At 39.2% G+C, this 22324-nt stretch overlaps 1 protein-coding gene across 1 annotated transcript in view; it reads right to left on the bottom strand.

Moving 5' to 3' along the window:
* Nucleotides 1–17798: 17798 nt before the first annotated feature.
* The window catches only part of LOC124595295 (26S proteasome non-ATPase regulatory subunit 7-like), a 64915-nt gene continuing 60389 nt past the window's right edge, over nt 17799–22324 (bottom strand). Inside the window, exon 5 of the mRNA XM_047133979.1 lies at nt 17799–18602. Within this exon, the coding sequence (XP_046989935.1) occupies nt 18297–18602 (306 nt within the window). The 3' untranslated portion in view covers nt 17799–18296. The remainder of the gene's footprint in view (nt 18603–22324) is intronic.

Below are 22324 nucleotides of genomic sequence, written 5' to 3'. Positions count from 1 at the left end.
TTTTAGATATCTATTGAGCAACTAAGTTACACTTACAGTAAGTAGAACCTTTTAATAAATTTCATAGACATAGCTTGAAACTGATTTTTGGCCCACAATATCTAACGTTAGTGGCATACTATTCCTCACAGCAAAAATCTCCAACAAAAATAGATGGATGCTGTGCAACATCCACTGACAATTTCTTCTTAAATCCAATTGTCTTTAGTGAAGTCAATATTACAAACAAAATATCCTGATCCATTATACTGGTAGAATGACTGCTCTACTTACTTACTTACTTATTCTCTCTCTCTCTCTCTCTCTCTCTCTCTCTCTCTCTCTCTCTCACACACACACACACACACACACACACACAGTGTAATACTGTTAGGGTGAAAATGGGATTAAGGCAGGGACAGAGGAAGAAGAGTATGGTTAAGTACGTGTGCATCATCCTAACACATTCTTTTCCAGTCTTGTCACTTGTCCTCAGAACATTCCCCTGAATCCATTTCCCTCATCACCCCTATGTCACCCTGCCCACCCACCTTCTACATACTCTCCAAAATCCACAAACCCAACAACCCTGGACAAACCATTGTGGCTGGTTATTGTGCCCCCACTGAAAGAATTTCAGCCTTCATTGACCAACTCCTCCAACCAACTGCCCGTAAAATAGCCTTCCATGTCAAAGATACCAACCATTTCCTTCACTGACGATCACTGTTGACATCACCTCCCCATACACCAACATCCCCCATGGCCATGGTCTTACTGCTATTGAACACTACCTTTCCCAACATCCTTCAGACTCCTAACCTACTACCTCATTCCTCGTACACCTTGCGAACTTTATCCTAACTCACAACTACTTCTCATTTGAAGGGAAGGCATATAAACAAATCCATGGCACAGCCATGGGCACCAGCATGGCACCCTATTATGCCAACGTCTTCATGGGGCATCCAGGGGAGAACTTCCAAGTCTCCCAAAACACCAAACCCCTAACCTGTTTCAGGTTCATTGGTGATATCTTCATGGTCTGGACTCAAGGCCAAGACATCCTATCTTCGTTGCTTCACAACCTCAATACCTTCTCACTCATCCACTTCACATGGTACTCCTCAACCCAGCATACCACCTCCCTAAATGTTGACCTCCTCCTCTCTGATGGCTCCATTCACACCTCTGTCCACATTAAATGCACCATCAGTAACTGCATTTTGACAGCTGTTGTTCCTTTCACACCAAAAAATCCCTCCCATAAGTTTGGCCACCCAGGGATGGCGTATCTGCAGTGACAAAAACTCCCTTGCTCAGTATGCTGAGGGTCTCACCAAGGCCGCAGGCAGGCACTACCCCCAAGCCTAGTCTACAAACAGGTCTCCCATGCCATTTCCCCTCACACCCCAATCCTCCAACCACCTGCAAGAACCAGCCACAGAGGAGTGTCCCCTCCATCACCCAGTACCATTTCGGACTGGAACAAATGAATCACATCCTTCACCATGGCTTTAATTACCTATCATCATGGCCTGAAATGAGGGGCACCCTACCTAGTATATTTCCCACGCCTCCTAAAGTGGTATTCTATTGCCCATCCAACCTCCACAACATCTTAGTCCATCCCTATGACACCCCCAATTCCAACCCCTTGCCACAAGGATCATATCCCTGAACAAGACCTAGGTGCAAAACCTACTCAATCCATCCACCCAGCACTTCCTGTTCCAGTCCTGTCATAGGTTTATACTACCCCATTATGGGGCTGGGTCATCTGTGAAAGCAGCCATGTCATTTACCAGCTCTGCTCCAATCGTTGCACATCTTTTTATATTGGTATGACAACCAACTGGCTGTCCACCAGGATGAATGGCCACTGCCAAACTATGGTCAAGAGTAAAGTAGACCACCCTGTGGCAGATTGATTTCAATGGCTGCTTCACTACTCGAGTCATCTGGATCCTTCCCTCCACCATAAATGTTTACAGACTTCGCAGATGGGAGTTATCCTTACAACACATTCTCCACTCCCGCAATTATTCTGGCTCAACCTACAGTAACATACTGTCTCCACAGCCTTCAACCAACAGTTTCCAGCCTCTCTGTCCTATCATTTCCTCCCCATTCTCATCTCCCACCCTGTTTATCTGCAGCCCTCTGACAACACACCCACCTGTCTCTCCCCACTCCTCTCCATTTTTGCTCATTTTTTCCCCACCTCCCTGCCCCACAACTTCCTGACGCTACTCCTGTTGTCAGTTTAGTCCTGACACCCACTATCAGACTACATCTGTCTCCCTCCCCACCCGTACACTATTATCCCTTCCCCTTCCTCGCCCCCTCCATATTGCTGCATGCATGATAGTTGCATTCCGACCCGAGATACTGGAGTTGGAAGTTTATTGTGTGTGTGTGTGTGTGTGTGTGTGTGTGTGTTTTTACTGTTCAAGGTTATGGGTGAAAGCCTTATGTAAGTGTCTTAATTGTGCCTGTCTACAACTTGGTGTGTCTTGTTTATGGAAAGAAAACTTGCTAAAATTTGAAATGAATCTTATCTCAGGCTGTGGTACAAAACACACACACACACACACACACACACACACACACACACACACAAGAGTGCATGCGCATACTTAATTCGTAAAACTATCTGGAAAATCAAGGCAGTCAAGTCTGAGTTTAAAAGGACAAAAAGCTAGGACCCAACTTGTTGCCAGTGTTCTTGTTTAATGTAGAAGAACGATACACAAAATAAAAGAAAATTCTACAGCAGAAGTAGAAGTAAAAGTGAAAACAGACTCGATACAAATGTCAAGGTTCATAACTAACCTATTCCTATCTGCTGAAACTGAACGCATCTTATAAGAACTGTTGAATACAATGATAAGTTTAATTTAGTTCACAAACTGAGGTGGAGGTACATAAAAATAATAGATAAGTGATGAAGAATAGAGAGAAGAGGAAACTGTTACTTGTTAAACATGAGGTGGCCACAGTAAGAAGGGAAACAGAATAATAATAGTGCTAATAAAACAAGCTTTCTCCAATAAATCTGATATTGAATACTGACATGCTTCAAGAAGTCAATGAAACTGCATATTTGGAGAATAATGATGTATGAAAGTTAAAAGTGACAACCAGGTACCCACAGGCAGCAGTGGACAGGGGTGGGAAAACAGCTGAAGCATTAACAGCCACATAGCTAGGCCATAGCCTACGCGACTTTACTGCCTTCACCAATGGCCACGGGCAAGGGTAGCAAGTGAGTTCACAAATGTGCAGAGTGCATGCAATGAGGATAACGTACACTACATGCACATCTACATCTATACTCTGCAAACCGCCGTGAGGTGCAGGGTAGACGGTGTGTCCCACTGTATTTCTAGGGTGGGTCGATAAGTGATTTGTAAGCATCCTCCTTTGTAGACTGATTGCACTTCCCCAGTATTCCACCAGTAAACTGAAGTCTACCAATTGCTTTACTGCCAACTGAGCCTATGTGATCATTCCATTTTATATCCCTACAGAGTGTTACACCGAGGTACTTGTACGAGTTGGTCAATTCCGACTATGACTCATTGACATTATAGTCATAGGATACTAGGTTTTTTTCGTTTTATGAAGTGTGCAATTTCACATTTCCAAAAATTTAAAGTGAGTTGGCAATCTTTGCACCATTCTGAAGTCTTACCAAGATCTGACTGAATATTTATGCAGCTTCTTTTAGATAATAGTTCATTATAGATAAATGCATCATCTGCAAAAAGCCTGAGGTTACTATTAATATTGTCCTCAAGGTCATTAATATACAACATGAACAGCAGTGGCCTGAACACACTTGTCTGAGGCACACCTGAAGTTACTTCTACATCTGTCAATGACTCTCCATCCAAGGTAACTTGGTGCATCCTCCCTACAAAAAAATCCTGAATCCATTCACAAATTTCACTTGATATTCCATATGACTGTCCTTTTGATAAAAGCATAGGTGCAGTTTTGAGTCAAGTGCTAATTGCAAATCGAGAAATTCTGTATCTACCTGATTGCCTTGATCCCAGATTTTCAATATGTTATGTGAGAAAGGTTCAAGTTGAGTTTCACATGAGTAATGTTTTCAGATCTATGCTGGTTGGCATGGAGGACATCATTCTGTTCAATATACCTCATTATGTTTGAGCTCAGAATATGTTCTAAGATTCTACAACAAATGTCTAGGATATTGTGTTGTAGTTTCGTGAATCACTTCTACTACACTTCTTGTAAATGGGTGTGACCTGTGATTTTTTCCATGAACTGGGCACAGTTCTTTGTTCAAGGGATCTATGATGGATAAAGAGGGGCCAACTCAGCCACAAATTCAATACAGAATCTGACAGGGATTCCATCGAGACCTGAAGCTCTGTTCAGTTTTAACGATTTCAGCTGTCTCTCGACATGACTGACACTAATACTTATTTCATTCATCTTTTCATTGGTGCAAGGATTAAACTGGGGCAACTCTTATGGATTTTCCTCTGTAAAGGAACATTTGAAAACAAGTTAAGCATTTCAGCTTTGGTTTTGCTACCCTCAATTTCAATTCCTGTCTCATTCGCTAGGGAACACACACTTACTTTGGCTCCACTAATTGCCTTTACATATGACCAAAAGTTCTTTGGGTTCTGTGAAAGATAATTTGACAATATTCTGCTATGGTAATCACTGAAGGCATCACACATTGCTCTTTTGACAGCCAAATGTTTTTGATTCATCATCTCTCTATCTGTAGCCCTATGCTTTGTTTTACTCCTATTATGCGATAATATATGTATCTTCAGAAGTTTCTTTTCAGTGTATTCATGCCATGAGGTTCTCTCGCATTATGGGTTGTTCTACTGGGTACATATCTATCCAGTGTGTGGTTAACTATTCTTTTAAACTTGAGCCAGGGTTCCTCCACATCCTCCTGAACTGTGCTGAAAGTTTCAAGTTCCTTGTTGAGATATGACACTACTGATTTTTTTTTATCTTGTTTGCGAACATATATACCTTTCTGTTTGCTTTAGTTGTCCTTTGTACTTTGGTGATCATTGCTGTCACAATCACATCACGGTCACTGAAACCAGTTTCAGTGTGGGCATCCTCAAAGGGGTCAAGTGTATTTGTTGCCATTAGATCCAATATGTTTCCATCATGAGTGGGGTTTCTATCTGTTCTAGGTAGTTTTCTGAGAAGGCATTCAGTACTGTTTCACAGGATATCTCATCACGCCGACCCCTAACAAAACTGTAATTTTCGCATTTAATTGTTGGATGATTACAGTCTCCACCAATGATTACAGTGTGACTGTGGTGCTTAGGTACAAGTGAACTGAGGTTTCTCTAAAGTTTTCAGTTACATCAGTAGATGAGTCTGGTGGACAATAGAAGGATCCATTTTATGCCCATCCCCGATACTGAATCTTGTCCAAACAATCTGCCCGTGGGCGAACGACGGAGTCTCATGTCCATTAGAGCAGCTTTGGAGCAGCCTGGGATAGAGGAAGGAAGTAACTGGTCCAGTTAATGAACCATTTAAGCAATCACCTGTACTGATAAAAGGAAACTACAGCAAACCTATATTAGGAGGACTGGACGCAGACTTGAAACCCACTTTATTCGAAGTATGTGACACACACCTTAGCCACTGCATCAACAGGCTCAGTACACATTGGGAACTTCCTAGGATCAAAGTGTTGCAGGTGAAGCGAACTGAGTTATGGGTTCTCAGAATAGTCAGCATGTTAATGGAAGGAGCGGCAGGGAAGAAAAATAGTCGGTAGACATAAAGATCACATTTGGTAAAAAGGTTATTGGGAGGCAAGGTCCCTATTTTAGATTAACTTCCATCATTCCACAAAAAGACAGGTGTGCATACAGTCTCCAAGTTTGTGGAATTCTGCAAAAGTATCTTGCTGAACCAACTCTGTGACATAGTCTACCCAATTTGAGATACTACATCCAGTTCGCCCACCTGCTGATCATTTATCACACGTAACAGAACAGTTCATGTGAAAGTTGGTGAATGAACAAAGGATAGCAGATAGAAACTTTGCTGCTATGTTGACATGCCCCAACTTCTAAGATTAAAGGCATTTATTCTCAAACAGTAAAATGCCTACATCATCTCTTTTCCTGGAGAAGTTTCAACTAGCTCTCACATTACTTTAGACTTTGATAGATTCACTAGTCCCGTGGACAAGTATCAAACTACTAACTCTAAGGTTTGAGATTCCAACTCTGGTCAGACCTTGGGTTTTTACTGTCATTATTCTGGTGGTGCTTTAAGGAGGGAGGCAGAGAGAGAGAGAGAGAGAGAGAGAGAGAGAGAGAGAGAGAGAGAGAGAGAGAGATCTGTGCAATGGGTCACTGTACACATTAAAAAAGTGAATCAGCTGTTAAAACTGCAGTAATTATTATCAAACAACTATGAGTATCAATTATCTGTGTTTACTCAAATTAAGTTTAACATACAAAAGTGCTTACTCAAGCTAAGTTTAATATAAGAAAATTAACAGGAAGTCACTACCTTGAAAAAAGCTGCTGCTTCCTCACTTATATTGAGTAGTTGTATATTTCCTATGTATCTGCATCTACATGATAAGTCTGCAATTCACAATTAAGTGCCTGGCAAAGGGTTCACCGAACCACCTTCAAGCTCTTTCTCTACCTTTCCACTCTTGAACAGTGCATGGAAAAATTAAAACTTCAATCTTTCTGTGCAAGCTCTGAGTCCTTTTCTTATGATGGTCATTCCTCCCTATATAGGTGGGCACCAACAAAATATTTTCACACACTGAGGACAAAGCTGGCGATTGGAATCTCATAAGAAGATCTTGCCACAACGAAAAATCACCTTTGCTTTAAGGATTGCCACCCAAATTTGCGTACTATATCTGTGGCACTCTCCCCCCTATTTCACAATAATACAAAATGAGCTTTTCAATGTCCTTCATCAACCCTATCTGATGTGGGTCCCATATTGCACAATAATACTCCAGAACAGGACAGACAATTGTAATGTAAGAGTCTCTTTAAAGGATCTGTTGCATTATTTGAGTGTTCTGCCAATAAATCAGAGTCTTCGGTTTGCTTTCCCCACAATATTATCTATGTGATATTTCCAGTTTAAGTTATTCATAATTGTAATCACTAAGCATTTCTTTGAATTTATAGCCTTTAGATTTGTGTGATTTATCATGCAACTGAAATTCATTGGATTTCTTTTGGTACTCAAGTGGGTGACTTCACACTTTTCATTATTTAGAGTCAACTGCCACTTTTTGCACCATACAAATATCTTTTCTAAACCATTTTGCAATTTGTCTGGTCATCTGATGACTTTTCAAGAAGATAAATAACAGCATCCTCTGCAAACAATCTAAGAGGGCTGCTCAGTTTCTCTCCTAAACTTGTTTATGTACCCCAGGAACAGCAGAGGGCCTATAACACTTCCATGGGGCACATCAGATATTATTTCTGCTTTACTTTATGACTTTCTGTTCATTAATACGAACTGTGACCTTACTGACAGGAAATTACAAATCCAATCGAACAACTGAGAGGTTACTCCATAGGGATGCAATTTTATTACAAGTCACTTGTGATGAACAATGTCAAGAGCCTTCCAGAAATCCAAAAATATGAAATCAATTTGACATCCCCTGTCGATAGCACTCATTCCTTTGTGAGAATAGAGACTAGTTGAGATTCACAAAAACAATATTTTCTGAATCAGTGTTGGCTGTTTGTCAATAAATGGCTCTCTTCAAGGTAGCTCAGGGTTCCAAAATCCTACTGCAAATCAACATTAGTGATATGGGTCTGTAATTCGGTGGATTATTCCTTTTTCCTTTATGGGTATTGGTAGGACTTGTACAACCTTCTAGCCCTCAGGTACAGATCTTCCGGCTAGTGAGCTGTTGTATATGATATCTAAGTATGGGGCTTTTGTATCAGCATACTCTGAAAGAAACCTGACTGATATACGATCTGGACTGGGAGACTTGCCTTTATTAAGTGATTTAAACTACTTTGCTACACCAAGGATATATCCTTCTAAATCAGTTGTTACAGATTTGAATTCAAGAATATTTACTTCATCTTCTTTGGTGAAGGAATTTTAGAGCTATACCTTAATACCTTCATGAGTAATACGACAGCTGTTTGCCATTAGGAAGAGTGCTGTTTACTATGAGCATTACCACTTACAATGCAGCTAAGTGGACTCCTCAATCCTTGAATGTAGAAATAAGATTTGTAGCAGTGAACAGTAGTACTGCATAAAGGCTGGACTGGTTGCTAACCAAAAAGTCATATTTCAAAATTAGAATGACTTTATTGCTCATAATATGATGTATTTTGAACTTAGCCATTTTCAGATGCCCAGGAGCAACATGCTACACATAGGCATAAAGGTTACAAGATGTCTACATAACAATCATAAAGCAGTCTCTGTCATTCTAATTTTGAAATATAACTCTGTGATTAGTGACCAGTCCAGCCTTTATGCAGTACTACTATTCATTTTCAACATGGTTGCCTGCCTCTTGCATGTCTATGCCACAACTGTGTTATTTGTAGTAGTATTATCAAATAACATTTTTAATTTCCTTTAGAATTAGTACGAATTTTCAGTTTCTTGCTTTAAGTCAGATGTATAGAAAGAATACTGCTCTGAACCCACAACAAAGAGGCAAAGTCCACATGGAAACTATTTTTCCTGCCCCCTGCACTAGGGTCTTGCCTAATCAAGCACTATAGCATTCAAACTAACTTTTAACTTTCCAGCTGACTGCTTCTTTACAATTATTTTTAAATAATGCAAGGCTGTAGTAGTTATTGATTAGTTGTTTGCTGGTACATAAATCATTCACACAGTTATGTACCACACACACACACACACACACACACACACACACACACACACACACACAGCTTGAAGATAAGAAAGGTTAAGAGTTTAATGTACTTTCGGTGTCAAGATAATTAGACACATCGAACATTAGTTCACATTGAACAATGCCTGGGGAAGAAATTGGTCATACCATTACAAGGAAGCATTCTAGCATTTACTCAAAGTGGTTTAGAGGAAGGGGGGGGGGGGGGGGGGGGAAGGAGGAGGAGGAGGAGGAGGAGAAATGTGAAACAAACACAAGTATGAATCTGACCACTTTATCAATGTCTCATTTATAAATAGATATGAATAACAAAGTGATTCACAGCTACTTGTGTGCAGGAAGGCTACCATACCAACAGCTACTCAAAGAATGAACTCTGCTATGTCTTCCATTCTGTTCATCGTTGTGCTATTGCTATGTTACCACATCTTCCAATTGCTACAGTCAGTTGCAAGCAACACTTGCTGTCAGTAACAGACAATCACAATTCTTTTTTGTTGTTTGCATTGTTTTTCTGCATGGCTTGTTTATTTTACGCAACAGAATGTACTCAAACACTTTCGAAAGGATGCTGGTAAGTAATAAAATAATTACCACCCTGCTAAGCAATCCCAACACAGCATGTTAACGGGAAGCAAGTGAATGTGTCCAGAACAGTCAGAATTGAAACATCCAGTTGTTCCTACTGCAGTCATATCGAGTGTGCAGACAAATGTGAACCAACAACATTGGCCTTTCCTGTACTGGACTCTCAATCACCATGCTATACTGATCTAGGTATAATTACACGCATTGCAAGAGTGGTTAGTAAGGTGGGCAAAAAGTGATGTAAATCAGTGACAAAGCAGCAACCCAGCTTTCAGCCCTTTTTAAAGCAACATGATTGCAGTCTTTGAGTTGCATAACTTGAAGTATGGATCCAGAAGAGATAGGAAAAGACTCCTTGTTTAGCTCAAGAGCTTTATTTCTTTCTCAATACCTTAAATCACCGTACCATATACCAAGTTAAACAAAGTACTATCAATGTCCTTCCTTCCCCATCTTTCTCTACTGCTGCAGTAGACTGAGGTGGTCATGCAACAGGCTAAAGGAATCTATATGATTTTGTATAGATTACTTGTCCCATTGAGTCTCTCATCATTAGCAGTTGTAAATGTTTCCTATAAGGGTGGTTTCAGTTTCTCTATTTTGAACATTGGTTTATTTTTGATTACACTTCTGGTCCTCTTTGGGAAATAGAAATGAATGAATGAATGAATAATAAATACAAACCTTTTCTCAGAACTCTTACAAGCATAAGGTTTTGTGTGTGTGTGTGTGTGGGGGGGGGGGGGGGAGATGGGGATCATCAGAGAGAGAGAGAGAGAGAGAGAGAGAGAGAGAGAGAGAGAGAGAGAGAGAGAGAGAGAGAGAGAGGGGGGGGGGGGTTGCTGTTCAAAGTTTTTTTTTTTTTTAAATACACACTGAGTAGTAATCTACATTCATGCCTTCACAAAGATGTAAGTGTATTATGTTAGTATGTTCAATCACCTTTGCTTGAATTAAAGCTGTTTTACATGCTTAGGTAATTCAAATATGAGGATTTGAAATTTGTTGTACATATGGAAAGAGGATATTTTCTTTAGCTATTTGATGTCTACTTTTTCTGGTGCCATTAACAACTATGGTTGGTAAACTTCTGCTGCGCAGTTTGAAACACCATGTCACAGATTGCACGGCACCTCTTTCTGGAGGTTTGCGTCCTCCCTCAGGTGCGCGCGCATTTCTTAGCTGGATTTGTGACTTGTGAATCAGGGATTCTCCTTGATCAGCTTTGTCAGCCCTCTACTGTAAACTCCAGTCATGCTTCAGTGACCATAATTTATTTGGCCTGAGAAAAGTTGCGTGCGTGTGGTGTTAGCATAAGTTAAAGTAGTGTGTAAGTCTAGGGACCAATGAACTCAGCACTTTGGTCCCCTAGGAATTCACACTCGTTTGAACATTTTTTGGATGTTTCCCCAGGCAAACCCCCACATCTGAGTAACCTAAAATGTGGAGTCAAACAGGTGCCCCAAAACCTATCCAACTAGACCACCCACTCACTCTTAATATTACTCACTTTGAGCAAAAAGGATTTACTTTTAGGGAATTCTATCTACCTAGTGAATCTGGGTAAAATGAGATCACACACACACACACACACACACACACACACACACACACACACACACACACACACGCACGCACGCACTCACGCACTCATGCAACTTTTCTCAGGCCAAATGATGGTCACTGAAGCATGACTGGAGTTTACAGTAACAGAGGGCTGACAAAGCTGATCAAGGAGAATCCCTGGTTCACAAGTCACAAATCCAGCTAAGAAATGGTGAAGAGTATTCTTCAATACTATTCATTTAGTAAACAGCTAGTTTAAAACTTTGACTGCCGTATGCTTAGTTATGGATGTTTCACTGCCAGACACAAAGCTCAGATATGAGGCTCTTCTGTGACCGTCAGCACCATTGTGGCAGTCAATGTGTTAGGGAAAGCCATAATGTGTAAAACACTGCACCATTCACATAAAAGAATTATTATAACAAAAGATGTAAATGCCAGTTCTAGAAAAGTTACAAGCAGATAACTCCTGCACAATGCAACAGTTTTGCGGTGTCATTAGTTATAGAGCCATAATCACCTGACAGGCAATGGAACAACTACTTCAGTCTCATTGCATCAGCACCACTGATAGTGAGATAACTGCTATAAAAAATAGCACGAATAGCAGGAACTCTTTGAACACAAAATTTCAAACAAACAAAATAAGATATGGTCTCAAGTCCAGTACATGCTTGTCATACAGTCAAAAACCGGAGATACTGTTAGTATAGAAAATGTTTAATGAATTATTATTTGCTGAAGATGACAAAATATAAAAACGAGTGTTATTTATTGTGATGACAAATTTGTGACTACTCTTGTCAACAGTTAAGGTTACCTGTATTTTTACCAAAATGTTTTAAGAAGAATGTAATAAACGTACCTCAATATAACTAGAGAAGGAAGAAGAAAAAGAAGAAGAAGCTGGCAGAAAGAAAGAAAAATAAATGAGTAGAAAAATTGTTTTACAAAATGGATATCACAACAGGCATTGTACAACAGTATGTTTTCTCATGTTAACAGTCTTCTGTCAGTTCTTCGTAGAACAACATTACAAAAGCAAACTGGTTCTTTACGTTTACTAGTATGTTTTCTCGCCAATGGAGAACCCACACCAAATCCAGAGTGCATTAAACTACTTTATCTCACCTCAACAATTCGAAAGTGGCCTTTCATGGTCTCATCATTGGTTTTCGTAACTGCAAATTATTGTATCTGATCTTTAGCCACTATTCCCCTTATGGTGAATGTTATAACACAGAGAACACCATTTACTTTCACTATGTAATATTTTTATTGGCACAAGATAAATCAAAACACAAGGAAATAGCTTTCGACAATCACGGTAACAGCCATGGCAAATGTCTCACACCAACTAGTCAACAACCAAAGTAGGTAAAATGAAGTACAAAAAAGCAAAGATATTAACGTTTTCTGGCAGTTCTGCCACACCCTCATTGTTGGTAAAATTAGTAAGCACAGCTAACATGAGAAGCTAGTGCTACTTGAATACTTTCCCTCTACTGTTTTGCGGAAGAGTTGTGGGAAGCAGGGCGAGGACACATCACCCTGCACTCAGTTCCACGGATAACAGTAGAGACAGGACTGTAGTACCATAGAGCAACCTAAATGTATTGCAGTCACCATGAGGAATATGAATATATATAGGTTTGACGTTTCACATGTTTTGTAAAATTGGAGCTCAAATTTCATTGTAAGATGCCTGTACAAGAGGCACCCAAAAGCAACTATAATTCCTAAACTGTGGGCAGAATGATTGTAGTAAAGTGTACACCTTGTTTTTGATCAGATGACCAATCATCATCTATTGAGAAAAATCTCTTTAGTCATATTACTTATTTTTGTGAGCATTGTTTCATTTGATCAATAATTTTGAAAGTTACTGACACGGCAGAACCTCAGGAAAAACTCCTGCCACAAGTACCAAGTGTTCACAGGATATTACAATATAGGCTTAAACAGTTTGTAAAAAATATAAAATTTAACAACCAATGTAAAAACAATTAATTTATACCATAGGTATGCAGCATTACCACCTTTAACTAATAAAACAATCATTTGAGGTACTGCGAAGAAAATGGCCTGCATTGCGACAATCTCAGGATAACATCTTCCAATCTGGGTCATTCGTCATTTAAAATTACACAATTTTGACCAAAAAAAGAACGACAGCAGTTTTGTACACATTATTCACCGAGTCTGGCTTGTTGCATTTTTATACTGTTACTTAAAATGAAAGAGAGAAGTATTTTGAACAAATGAGATCAAGCAAAAATTGTCAAATGAATGAAACAATTGTTGCGACCTTACATTGAAGACTCCTTTGATGCAGCTCTCCAAAACATCGCCAGTAAAATTTTCAGAGTTTTTAAGCCACCTACTATTGCTCATCAAAGTTTAATGCAGTCAAAGAAGAAAAGGTGTGGGAAAAAACTGTGTAGTCACACATTTTTGCACATGCTAGGAGGGATTGTCCTGAACAATATACTAAAAATCATGACCAGTGGGGCGCGAGAAGTGGTCAGGGGTGGGTTTCAAGCGAAAATGTTTCCCACTGCAAAATTAGATCGTATTAAATTTCCTACTCATTTTTTCCTCTAGGACTAATAGTTTCTGCATTGCAGGGGATGGAAAATTGCAGACTATTAAAAATAGTGTTCTAACAGTATAAAACAATTGTTTTTGAATGAAGTGGGTTAAAAAGAAATATTTAATGTGTGTACCACATCTAAGTACAATAGAGCCATATTAAGGGATAAACTGTGTTTATGGGTTGTAACAGGGTGGAGCGGGAGATGTGTGAGGAGAAGCACAAGCAGAGGTAGGTCGTTGGATTGTGCTCATGCACTTCCCTCCTTCACGGTCTGAAAATTAAAGGCCAAGCAGGTCCCCACTACGTCACAAGAAGCAACAACAGGATGTCTCAATGTTATATGGGCCCTCCCCAATGGTTCTTATGAATCACAAAGTGCAGACATGCATGCCTGTGGGGGAGGGGGGGTGTAGTTTGTGCACAAAATGCCCTAGCACTACATGGAATTCAGATATGAGTTATTAATAACACTAATGCAGGTAATGCATGTGGAAAAAATCTACTTAAATCTCTGCACACTCTTCCACACAGTTAGAGGAATGATGTCATTTTCATTGTTGCCATTATCACTATCTTGTATAACCAAACAATGGGGAATCCAGGATGGAATGTAATAATATTATGAGAAGGAAAGTTGCTACTCAGCATATAGTGGAGATGCTAAGTCACAGATAGGAACAACAAAAAGGTATTTACACTTAAAAGCTTTTGGCCAATGGCCTTTGTCAACAAAATACACACACACACACACACACACACACACACACACACACACACACACACACACACACACAAATGCAACTCGCAACCACAACTGCAGTCTCGGGCAACTGAAACCACACTGCGAGCAACAGCACCGGTGCATGATGGGACTGGCGACTGGGTGGGGGGGAAAGTAGAAGGCTGGGGCAGGGAGGGAGAGGGATAGTATGGTGGACAGTGAAATGCTGCAGGTTGGGCGGCAGGCAGGGGAGTGGTGGGGAGGGGATGGGGGGGGGGGGGGGAAGTAGCGGAAAAGGAGAGAAATAAATAAATAAAATAAAATAAAAAAAGGCTGGGTGTGGTGGTGCAATGACAACTGTGTAGTGTAAGAATGGGAGCAGGGAAGGGGCTGGATGGATGAAGACAGCGACTAATGAAGGTTGAGGCCAGGAGGGTTATGGGAACATAGGATGTATTGCAGGGAAAGTTCCCACCTGCGCAATTCAGAAAAGCCGGTGTTGGTGGAAAGGATCCATATGGCACAGGCTGTGAAGCAATCACTGAGATGAGGGGTATCATGTTTGGCAGCGTGTTCAGCAACAGGGTGGTCCACTTGTTTCTTAGCCACAGTTTGTCGGTGGCCATTCATGTGGACAGACAGCTTGTTGGTTGTCATCCCTACATAGAATGCAGCACAGTGGTTGCAGCTTAACTTGTAGACTACACGACTCGTTGCACTGTTAGCCCTGCCTTTGATGGGCTGTTAGTGCCTGGACTGGAGTAGCTGGTGGTGGGAAGATGTATGGGACAGGTCTTACATCTAGGTCTATTACAGGGGTATGAGCCATGAGGTAAGAGATTGGGAGCAGGGCTTCTGTAAGGATGGACGACACACAACTCCTGCTCTTAATCCCTTACCTCATGCTTCTCTGCAACTTCACATGTCCTCTTTATGGTAAGTAGCAATCTATCATTTCCTATATTGTAAACATGAGACACTTCTATCATAAAATATCTGTCAAAAATTTTAATGTCCTTCCATTGGGCCAAGAATGATCCTTGCGAGAAATGGGACATGCAGTGCAGGAACTTCAGCAAAAAACTGGCAATAATGAGGGGGGGGGGGGGGGGGGCAGCTTTCTATAAATGGTCATTGTGGACACTGTAACTAATCACAAATCACAATCTGCTCATTGTTATTGTTATATGTTTGATGAAACTATTGCTGGTCACATAGCAAATAAAATAGCTTCTGCATTTGCAAGCATGTGATGATGTTACCTGAAGAAGTCCATGACGTCAATATGTTTATTGACTCCTGCAGCACCCAGAAGAGGACTATTAATTTCTCTGTCATGTCCATGAATGCATTTCATGAGGAGAAACACTGTAGTAGAAAGTTGGAGGTTTCTAAACAAGTCTAGGAATTCACCCACAAATTTAGCCAAACTTGAGCAGAACAATTTTATTAATTTCAGTGACTTTTATTGTTAATGTATATTCACAGAAAACAAAGCATTTTTGGAGAGTCACTTACCTGGCTGAAGATACAATGGTTGCAATAGAATACTACAAATTTTCCTTCATTCCACAAGAGGCATTCAAGATATTAAATTGAACAAGAAGAGGCAAACATGAAGTGAACCCTACTTGCAACCCACTCACGACACCTGTGTGTCTATATACCGGGTGATCAAAAAGTCAGTATAAATTTGAAAACTTAATAAATCACGGAATAATGTAGATAGAGAGGTAAAAATTGACACACATGCTTGGAATGACATGGGGTTTTATTAGAACAAAAAATAAAATAAAATATTGCTAGACATGTGAAAGATCTCTTACACACGTTTGGTGATGATCGTGTGCTCAGCTGCCACTTTCATCAGGCTTGGCCTCCCAGGTCCCCAGACCTCAGTCTGTGCGATTATTGGCTTTGGGGTTACCTGAAGTCGCAAGAGTATCATGATCGACCGAAATCTCTAGGGATGCTGAAAGACAACATCTGACACCAATGCCTCACCATAACTCCGGACATTTTTTACAGTGCTGTTCACAAGATTATTCCTCTACTACAGCTATTGTTGAGGAATGATGGTGGACATATTGAGCATTTCCTATAAAGAACGCCATCTTTGCTTTGTCTTTGTTATGCTAATTATTGCTATTCTGATCAGATTAAGCGCCATCTGTCGGACATTTTTGGAACGTTTGTATTTTTTTTGGTTCTAATAAAATCCCATGTCATTCCAAGCATGTGTGTCAATTTGTACCTCTCTATCTACATTATTCCGTGATTTATTCAGTTTTCAAATTTATACTGACTTTTTGATCACCCGATATAGAAAAGGCAAAGACCTACTATTGTCAATGGCCTTCATACATCACAGAATAAGACATTTTATCCAAACCTGTTACCAGGCCATCCAGGAGAAAGCCTAGTCTACTTAGCAATTATATTTAAGCATGTGAGGTAGTGTTTGTTGTGAACAATCTTAGGAATTAAGATGATGGAGTATACATGGTGTAAGAGAGATTTTGCTTAGATTGCTAGAAAGTAACTATTAGTTTCTAACGTGACAACAACCTGGCAATACTAATGGTCTAAGCACCAGTAAGTCAATGTCGGGGAGCAAGGGAATATATCTTTTTCTGGGGTAAATAGAAGGAAAGAAAGAAAACAGAGTGCTACTCATCTTAAAGATGACACACTGAGTTGAAAACAGGCACAACGAAAAAGCAGTCTGGCCACGACACCCAGAGACAGCTGTGTGTGTGCGCGTGTCCCTCCCCTTCCTTTGTGAAGAAGGATATGGCTGAAAGTTCTGTGTGTTACAGTCTTTTCGTTGTGCCTCTCTGCTACTTAATGTGTCATCTTTACAGTGGGTAATAATCTTTCCTTTTTGTAATTTTTGATATTCCAACCTGCACATAAGAAATTATCATCATAGCATGTGGATGGCCCACAGCAATCTTTGGCAGTCACACTTCTATTAATTTATGTTTTCAGTTTGTTCATATCACTTGCTTCACACATTAGGCGTATAAAACTAACAACTTTCAACCTAACATAGACCTCAGGTTAAGTTACAGATCAGTATCGCGACAATCAATATCTCTTATTTCATATTAAAGCCTTAATGACTATTTCTACATTACAAGTAAGTGCAAAAGTATTACTTATATCAATCATGTGAGCAGTTCATATTTTCTGGCATACAGGTGTCATCCCATTTGCTGTCTCCAACCTCAAATAATGATCTACTCTACACTGCACAAAGAGCAGCAGTGGGCAGTAAACTTCAGCCCAAATTACAGCAACATTTTCAACACATTAGTCCAAATATAGCAAGGAATTACTGTAATTCCATTCACTTTTACTTTGTGGCATATGCTAAAAATTGCTGTAGGATTCAGGTTTGAGAATACTAATGAAACATTACATACAGTTTTAATTTAACTTGTACAAATTCATAGATCTTCTTTATTAAATGTCATTATTTTTAACAGTGCAAACAGTAATACAATTTACAGAGGTCCAGAATAGACACAAAATGAACAAACTTTTTCAGAGATCATTTACTGGGAACCATCAGCCTGCAAAAATACATAGTGAATGATGTTATATTTTAGTCATATCAAACATTAAAAAGTTAACAAAGGTATGTTAGCTTCACTCACCAAGGTTCATCAACTAAAATCTGCCAGAACATCCAAAACATTTAGTTACAAAATAAATAGCAAAATGTTGGACTTTTAATCTCTTCATAGTGTTATAACACACACGATGCTAATAGCAGTTATGCGACACTACTGAAATGTCACTCAGTTTTAAGTATTGGCGAGTTTGTAGTCTTGCATGTTAACACATGAGAACACTTGTCCTATACAATTCAAAGTGGTTGACAAACAAAATATTCATCAACACTAAGTCTACAAACATCACTTTTTACTTTCCGTTTTGCTATCTTCCTTGCTCTTCTCATCTTTCTTATCCTTGTCTTTCACATCATCTTTTTTACCTTCCTTCTTTTCTGCATCTCTGTTGGTTAGCTTATTGTTGATAAGATTGTGAAGTGCTATGATGGAACGTATTAGAGCTGCAAGATATACAACTAACATCTGATCATTTGTCTTCACATATAAAGAATTCACAAAATTTCCGTGGCTTATGTCTGGAAGCAAATTGAAAATGTCTTGTAACTGGTAGACTATCTGGTGATTAATTGGGAGAGTCCCCTGAACAACCTGTGGGAGGGAAAATGTACACGAGATTAAATCAATAATTTCTAAAAATGTTAAAACCTAACAAAGAAATGGGTCTATATGATGGTACGGCTATATTACACGGCTAGATAAAAGATCAACTCACCAAATGGTGGCAAGGGAAAACACATACAAAAGATATAGAAATGGACAAGCTTTCAAAGCCAATGGCTCCTTCCAACAGACGGGTTAAAGGGAAAGGTAGAAGGATGAGAAAACAGAACTGGCGAGGCTTAGGAAACAGGGAGAGTTACATACATTATTAGGCATCAATTTTAGTGATTTTATGAACAATACATGGAAATACCAACTTTGCAAGAAAATACGAACTGAACGGTAATCGTGATGGATCAAAAAGAGAATAATAAGTCCTGTACAAAAGGTGTTGCACAAGTTTACATATAGATAAAGGTTAAACTTAATAATAATAATAATAATAATAATTTTGTTGTTTAAATAATGTGAATTGTAATTATGAATTAATATGAAAATTTTATTATAATGCTGAAAAATCCAGGATGGAATGCAACAACATAATGAAAAGGATAGTTGCTACTCACCGTGTGTGTGTGTGTGTGTGTGTGTGTGTGTGTGTGTGTGTGTGTGTGTGTGTGTACTGTCTATTTTTGACAAATGTCTTGTTGACCGAAAGCTAACTTTCTGACAGTCTTTATGTCGTGCCTTTCTGCGACTCAGCATCTGTGCTATTGAGTAGCAACTATCCTTTTCATTACATTGCTATTAAAATGTTGCACATGTTTACAGGGCATCAGGAGCCTCCAGCCTCTCTGTAGTATTCAAGTGTACGTGCAGTAGGTGGGAAAAAAGTTACATTTAAAAATACTTTCTTTTGTTGTATGCCCCAAAGCAGGTTTGAAACAGATTACCAAGAGAAATAAGCCAAAAATATATTTTGATTTCCTATTTACAGCCTACAAGGAAAACATCATATTTCCTTAATGGAGAGTTGTACAAGGAATAATTTAATACCAAAACCATAGGAAGAATAATTATGCAGTCAGGTGCATGTTAAAAATAATTACGTAGTGGAAAGATTTTTCTGTAACAAAAAGAAATTACTTTATAAATTACCAAATAAAATTATTGAGTAGAAACTGGCATAGACCAAATGACCTCTGATCAAAATAACGTCGCTGGTTTTCTGCTAAAGTTTGACGGACAAAAGAGGGGTGAAAACTGGACAAAAAAACTCTAACTTAAGGAAGAACGAAATATTAATTGATCAATTGGTTTGGAAGTACTGAGTAGAAAACATTTGTCGGAATGAACAGTTATGAACAAAGCGACAGTTTAAAAAAAAGCAAACTACACTACATTTTTAAGAAAACATGAGACATATTTAAAGTGACAAGTGGTTTATTCAAACAAATTGCGAATTCAAACATATTATTCTGTGGGTGTCAAGACTATTGTAAAACAAAAGTGTCCGTCTAAATTTGTCGTGCTGTGTTAGATGCTTATGTACAGATGAGTAGTATGTGGCAAAGCTCCATTTTTAAGGATACTGTAGTGTATGCTTGTACAGCCTCCACTCCCTGTTTCTCCAGCATAAACATGGCGGTGCTGTCACTCTTGCCAGGTCTTCGGGTTGGTTTGCTAGGTAATACTTTTAGTAGTAGTAGTAGTAGTAGTAGTAGTAGTAGCAATGGCGGCGGTGGCAGCAGCATTACTTAAGTTAAAACAACAGCTTGCATCAAGAAAAGCCCTTTATATCTGAGACATTTTTTCTTGAAATTTGTTCTCAAAACCAAAAAGTATGGAAGCAAAGTAAAAGGCAGTGTAGTGTGTATTTACTATTAGTAAAGCCACTGACACTGTAAAATCAATTGAAACAGTGTTTCTTGATCAGACCTTACGCATCACTGTTTGTTATACTATGACAAATATTTGATCAAATGTCGGGAACGAGTTAAAAGAAACGCCATGAGCTGGACTGGCTGATCTGGAGCCATCAACAGTGGATTGCCAAGTGTGAAAAGAAAGAAATACAATGAGGAAACTGGCTGAATGGAGATGGTACTATAGATAAATAGTCCAAAGAATGATCTGTAGAGTGATAACCTGAGACAGCAATGGTACGTTATGACAATGAAACAATAGCGAAGCAAATGCACCACTTAGTCCCATATCAGTGCATGGTGGTAATTTTAGTACTGCTATAACTGGCTGGTGAAATACAGTGGGCAGCACCACAACAGGCACTAGTAGTGCTTATGGCTGTAACAGTTCAGCCTAGTTGCCAATGTAAAATTTCCATGCTTTCCAATGGGCTTTTTCAAAGTTGTCGGGCAAGAGTATCATATCTGCCCCCTTGAATGGGTGTGTACAATTGGATGTGTCATGGGCAATGTTTCACAAGGTGAACTGGTGGTACAGATAGTGTCTTGCACTTAAATCCACAGACTGGAGCAAGGAAGTGGGAAAGTCTGACATTATGCTTGGATGTGGTGATGCTGGTGTTGTTGACTGTGATAACAGAATGCAAAGAGATCTCCATGTCTGTGTCCAATGAAAAAGTCTCTGGTTTTCTTAGGCACAAGTCAAATCTATGAAGTCATGGAACTGGCAATGGTGGGCTTTCTGGTTAGGGTGTATCACTGTTGGTGGCAAGCATGGATAGAGTTGGTTTGTATGACGATGTTCCAAACAACCCTTCAATAATGAGATTTTCACTCTGCAGCGGAGTGTGCGCTGATATGAAACTTCCTGGCAGATTAAAACTGTGTGCCCGACCGAGACTCGAACTCGGGAGCACTTGCCCGCGAAAGGCAAAAGTCCCGAGTTCGAGTCTCGGTCGGGCACACAGTTTTAATCTGCCGGGAAGTTTCATATCAGCGCACACTCCGCTGCAGAGTGAAAATCTCATTCTATGAAAGTTTATGTTTTTGCCCTTTACTTACGATGTTTAATTATGAATGTAACAGTTTATTATTATTCAGATACTCTTTAGGTGAAAATTTAAGGACTAAAAATGAATGCATATTTGTATTTTCTGATTCAAAAGTAATTTGAAACAATTTTTACACTAAAAGTAACTAAATTATGATATACAGGATGACACGTATAGAAGTAAATCTTATCATTTCATATTTACACTCAACATATACATCTGTAATTAGAAATACTATTTCTGATTATAACTGTTTCTTTTCTGAAGCAAACATCACATACTTCATGACTATGTAATTAATCTGTGTGTACTGATTATATTGTTCATTAACGTGTAACACAGTTTAGTGTAAAATGTGCTATTGTGTTTCATTAAAATTTTTAAATGTATAAACGTTTGTAAAGAACTGTCATTGTTACCTTTATGAATAACCAGGTGCCTGAGCCCAAGCAAATTAGTACAAGTTATTACATGTGGAGTTAGTACAATTGAGTTGGTATGGGAGTGTGTTAGTTCAAGTTATTTCAGTTAAGTAGCATGTGGAGCAAGTTTGATTGTCAGGACTGATATTCCTGAGGGATGTTAGAATTTAATACAGCCTGAAAACAGACAAAATTCAGTCTACATACTTTGTTAAAGTGCATGTATGACATCCTGTAAATTCTATCTTAATTTATCTGCACTGAAGAAAAATTTTAACAGTCACCCCAACTACAAAACAAAAGACAAAGCTAAGTAATCATCCGCTACTATTTACAACAGTACTGGCAAAAAAGTTTAACTAATTTGAAGC

Source organism: Schistocerca americana, chromosome 2 (genome assembly GCF_021461395.2).
Source record: "Schistocerca americana isolate TAMUIC-IGC-003095 chromosome 2, iqSchAmer2.1, whole genome shotgun sequence".
In the NCBI taxonomy this organism is placed as follows: domain Eukaryota; kingdom Metazoa; phylum Arthropoda; class Insecta; order Orthoptera; family Acrididae; genus Schistocerca; species Schistocerca americana.
Note: the sequence above shows the minus strand (reverse complement) of the source record. Positions and strands in the feature narration are given on the sequence as shown.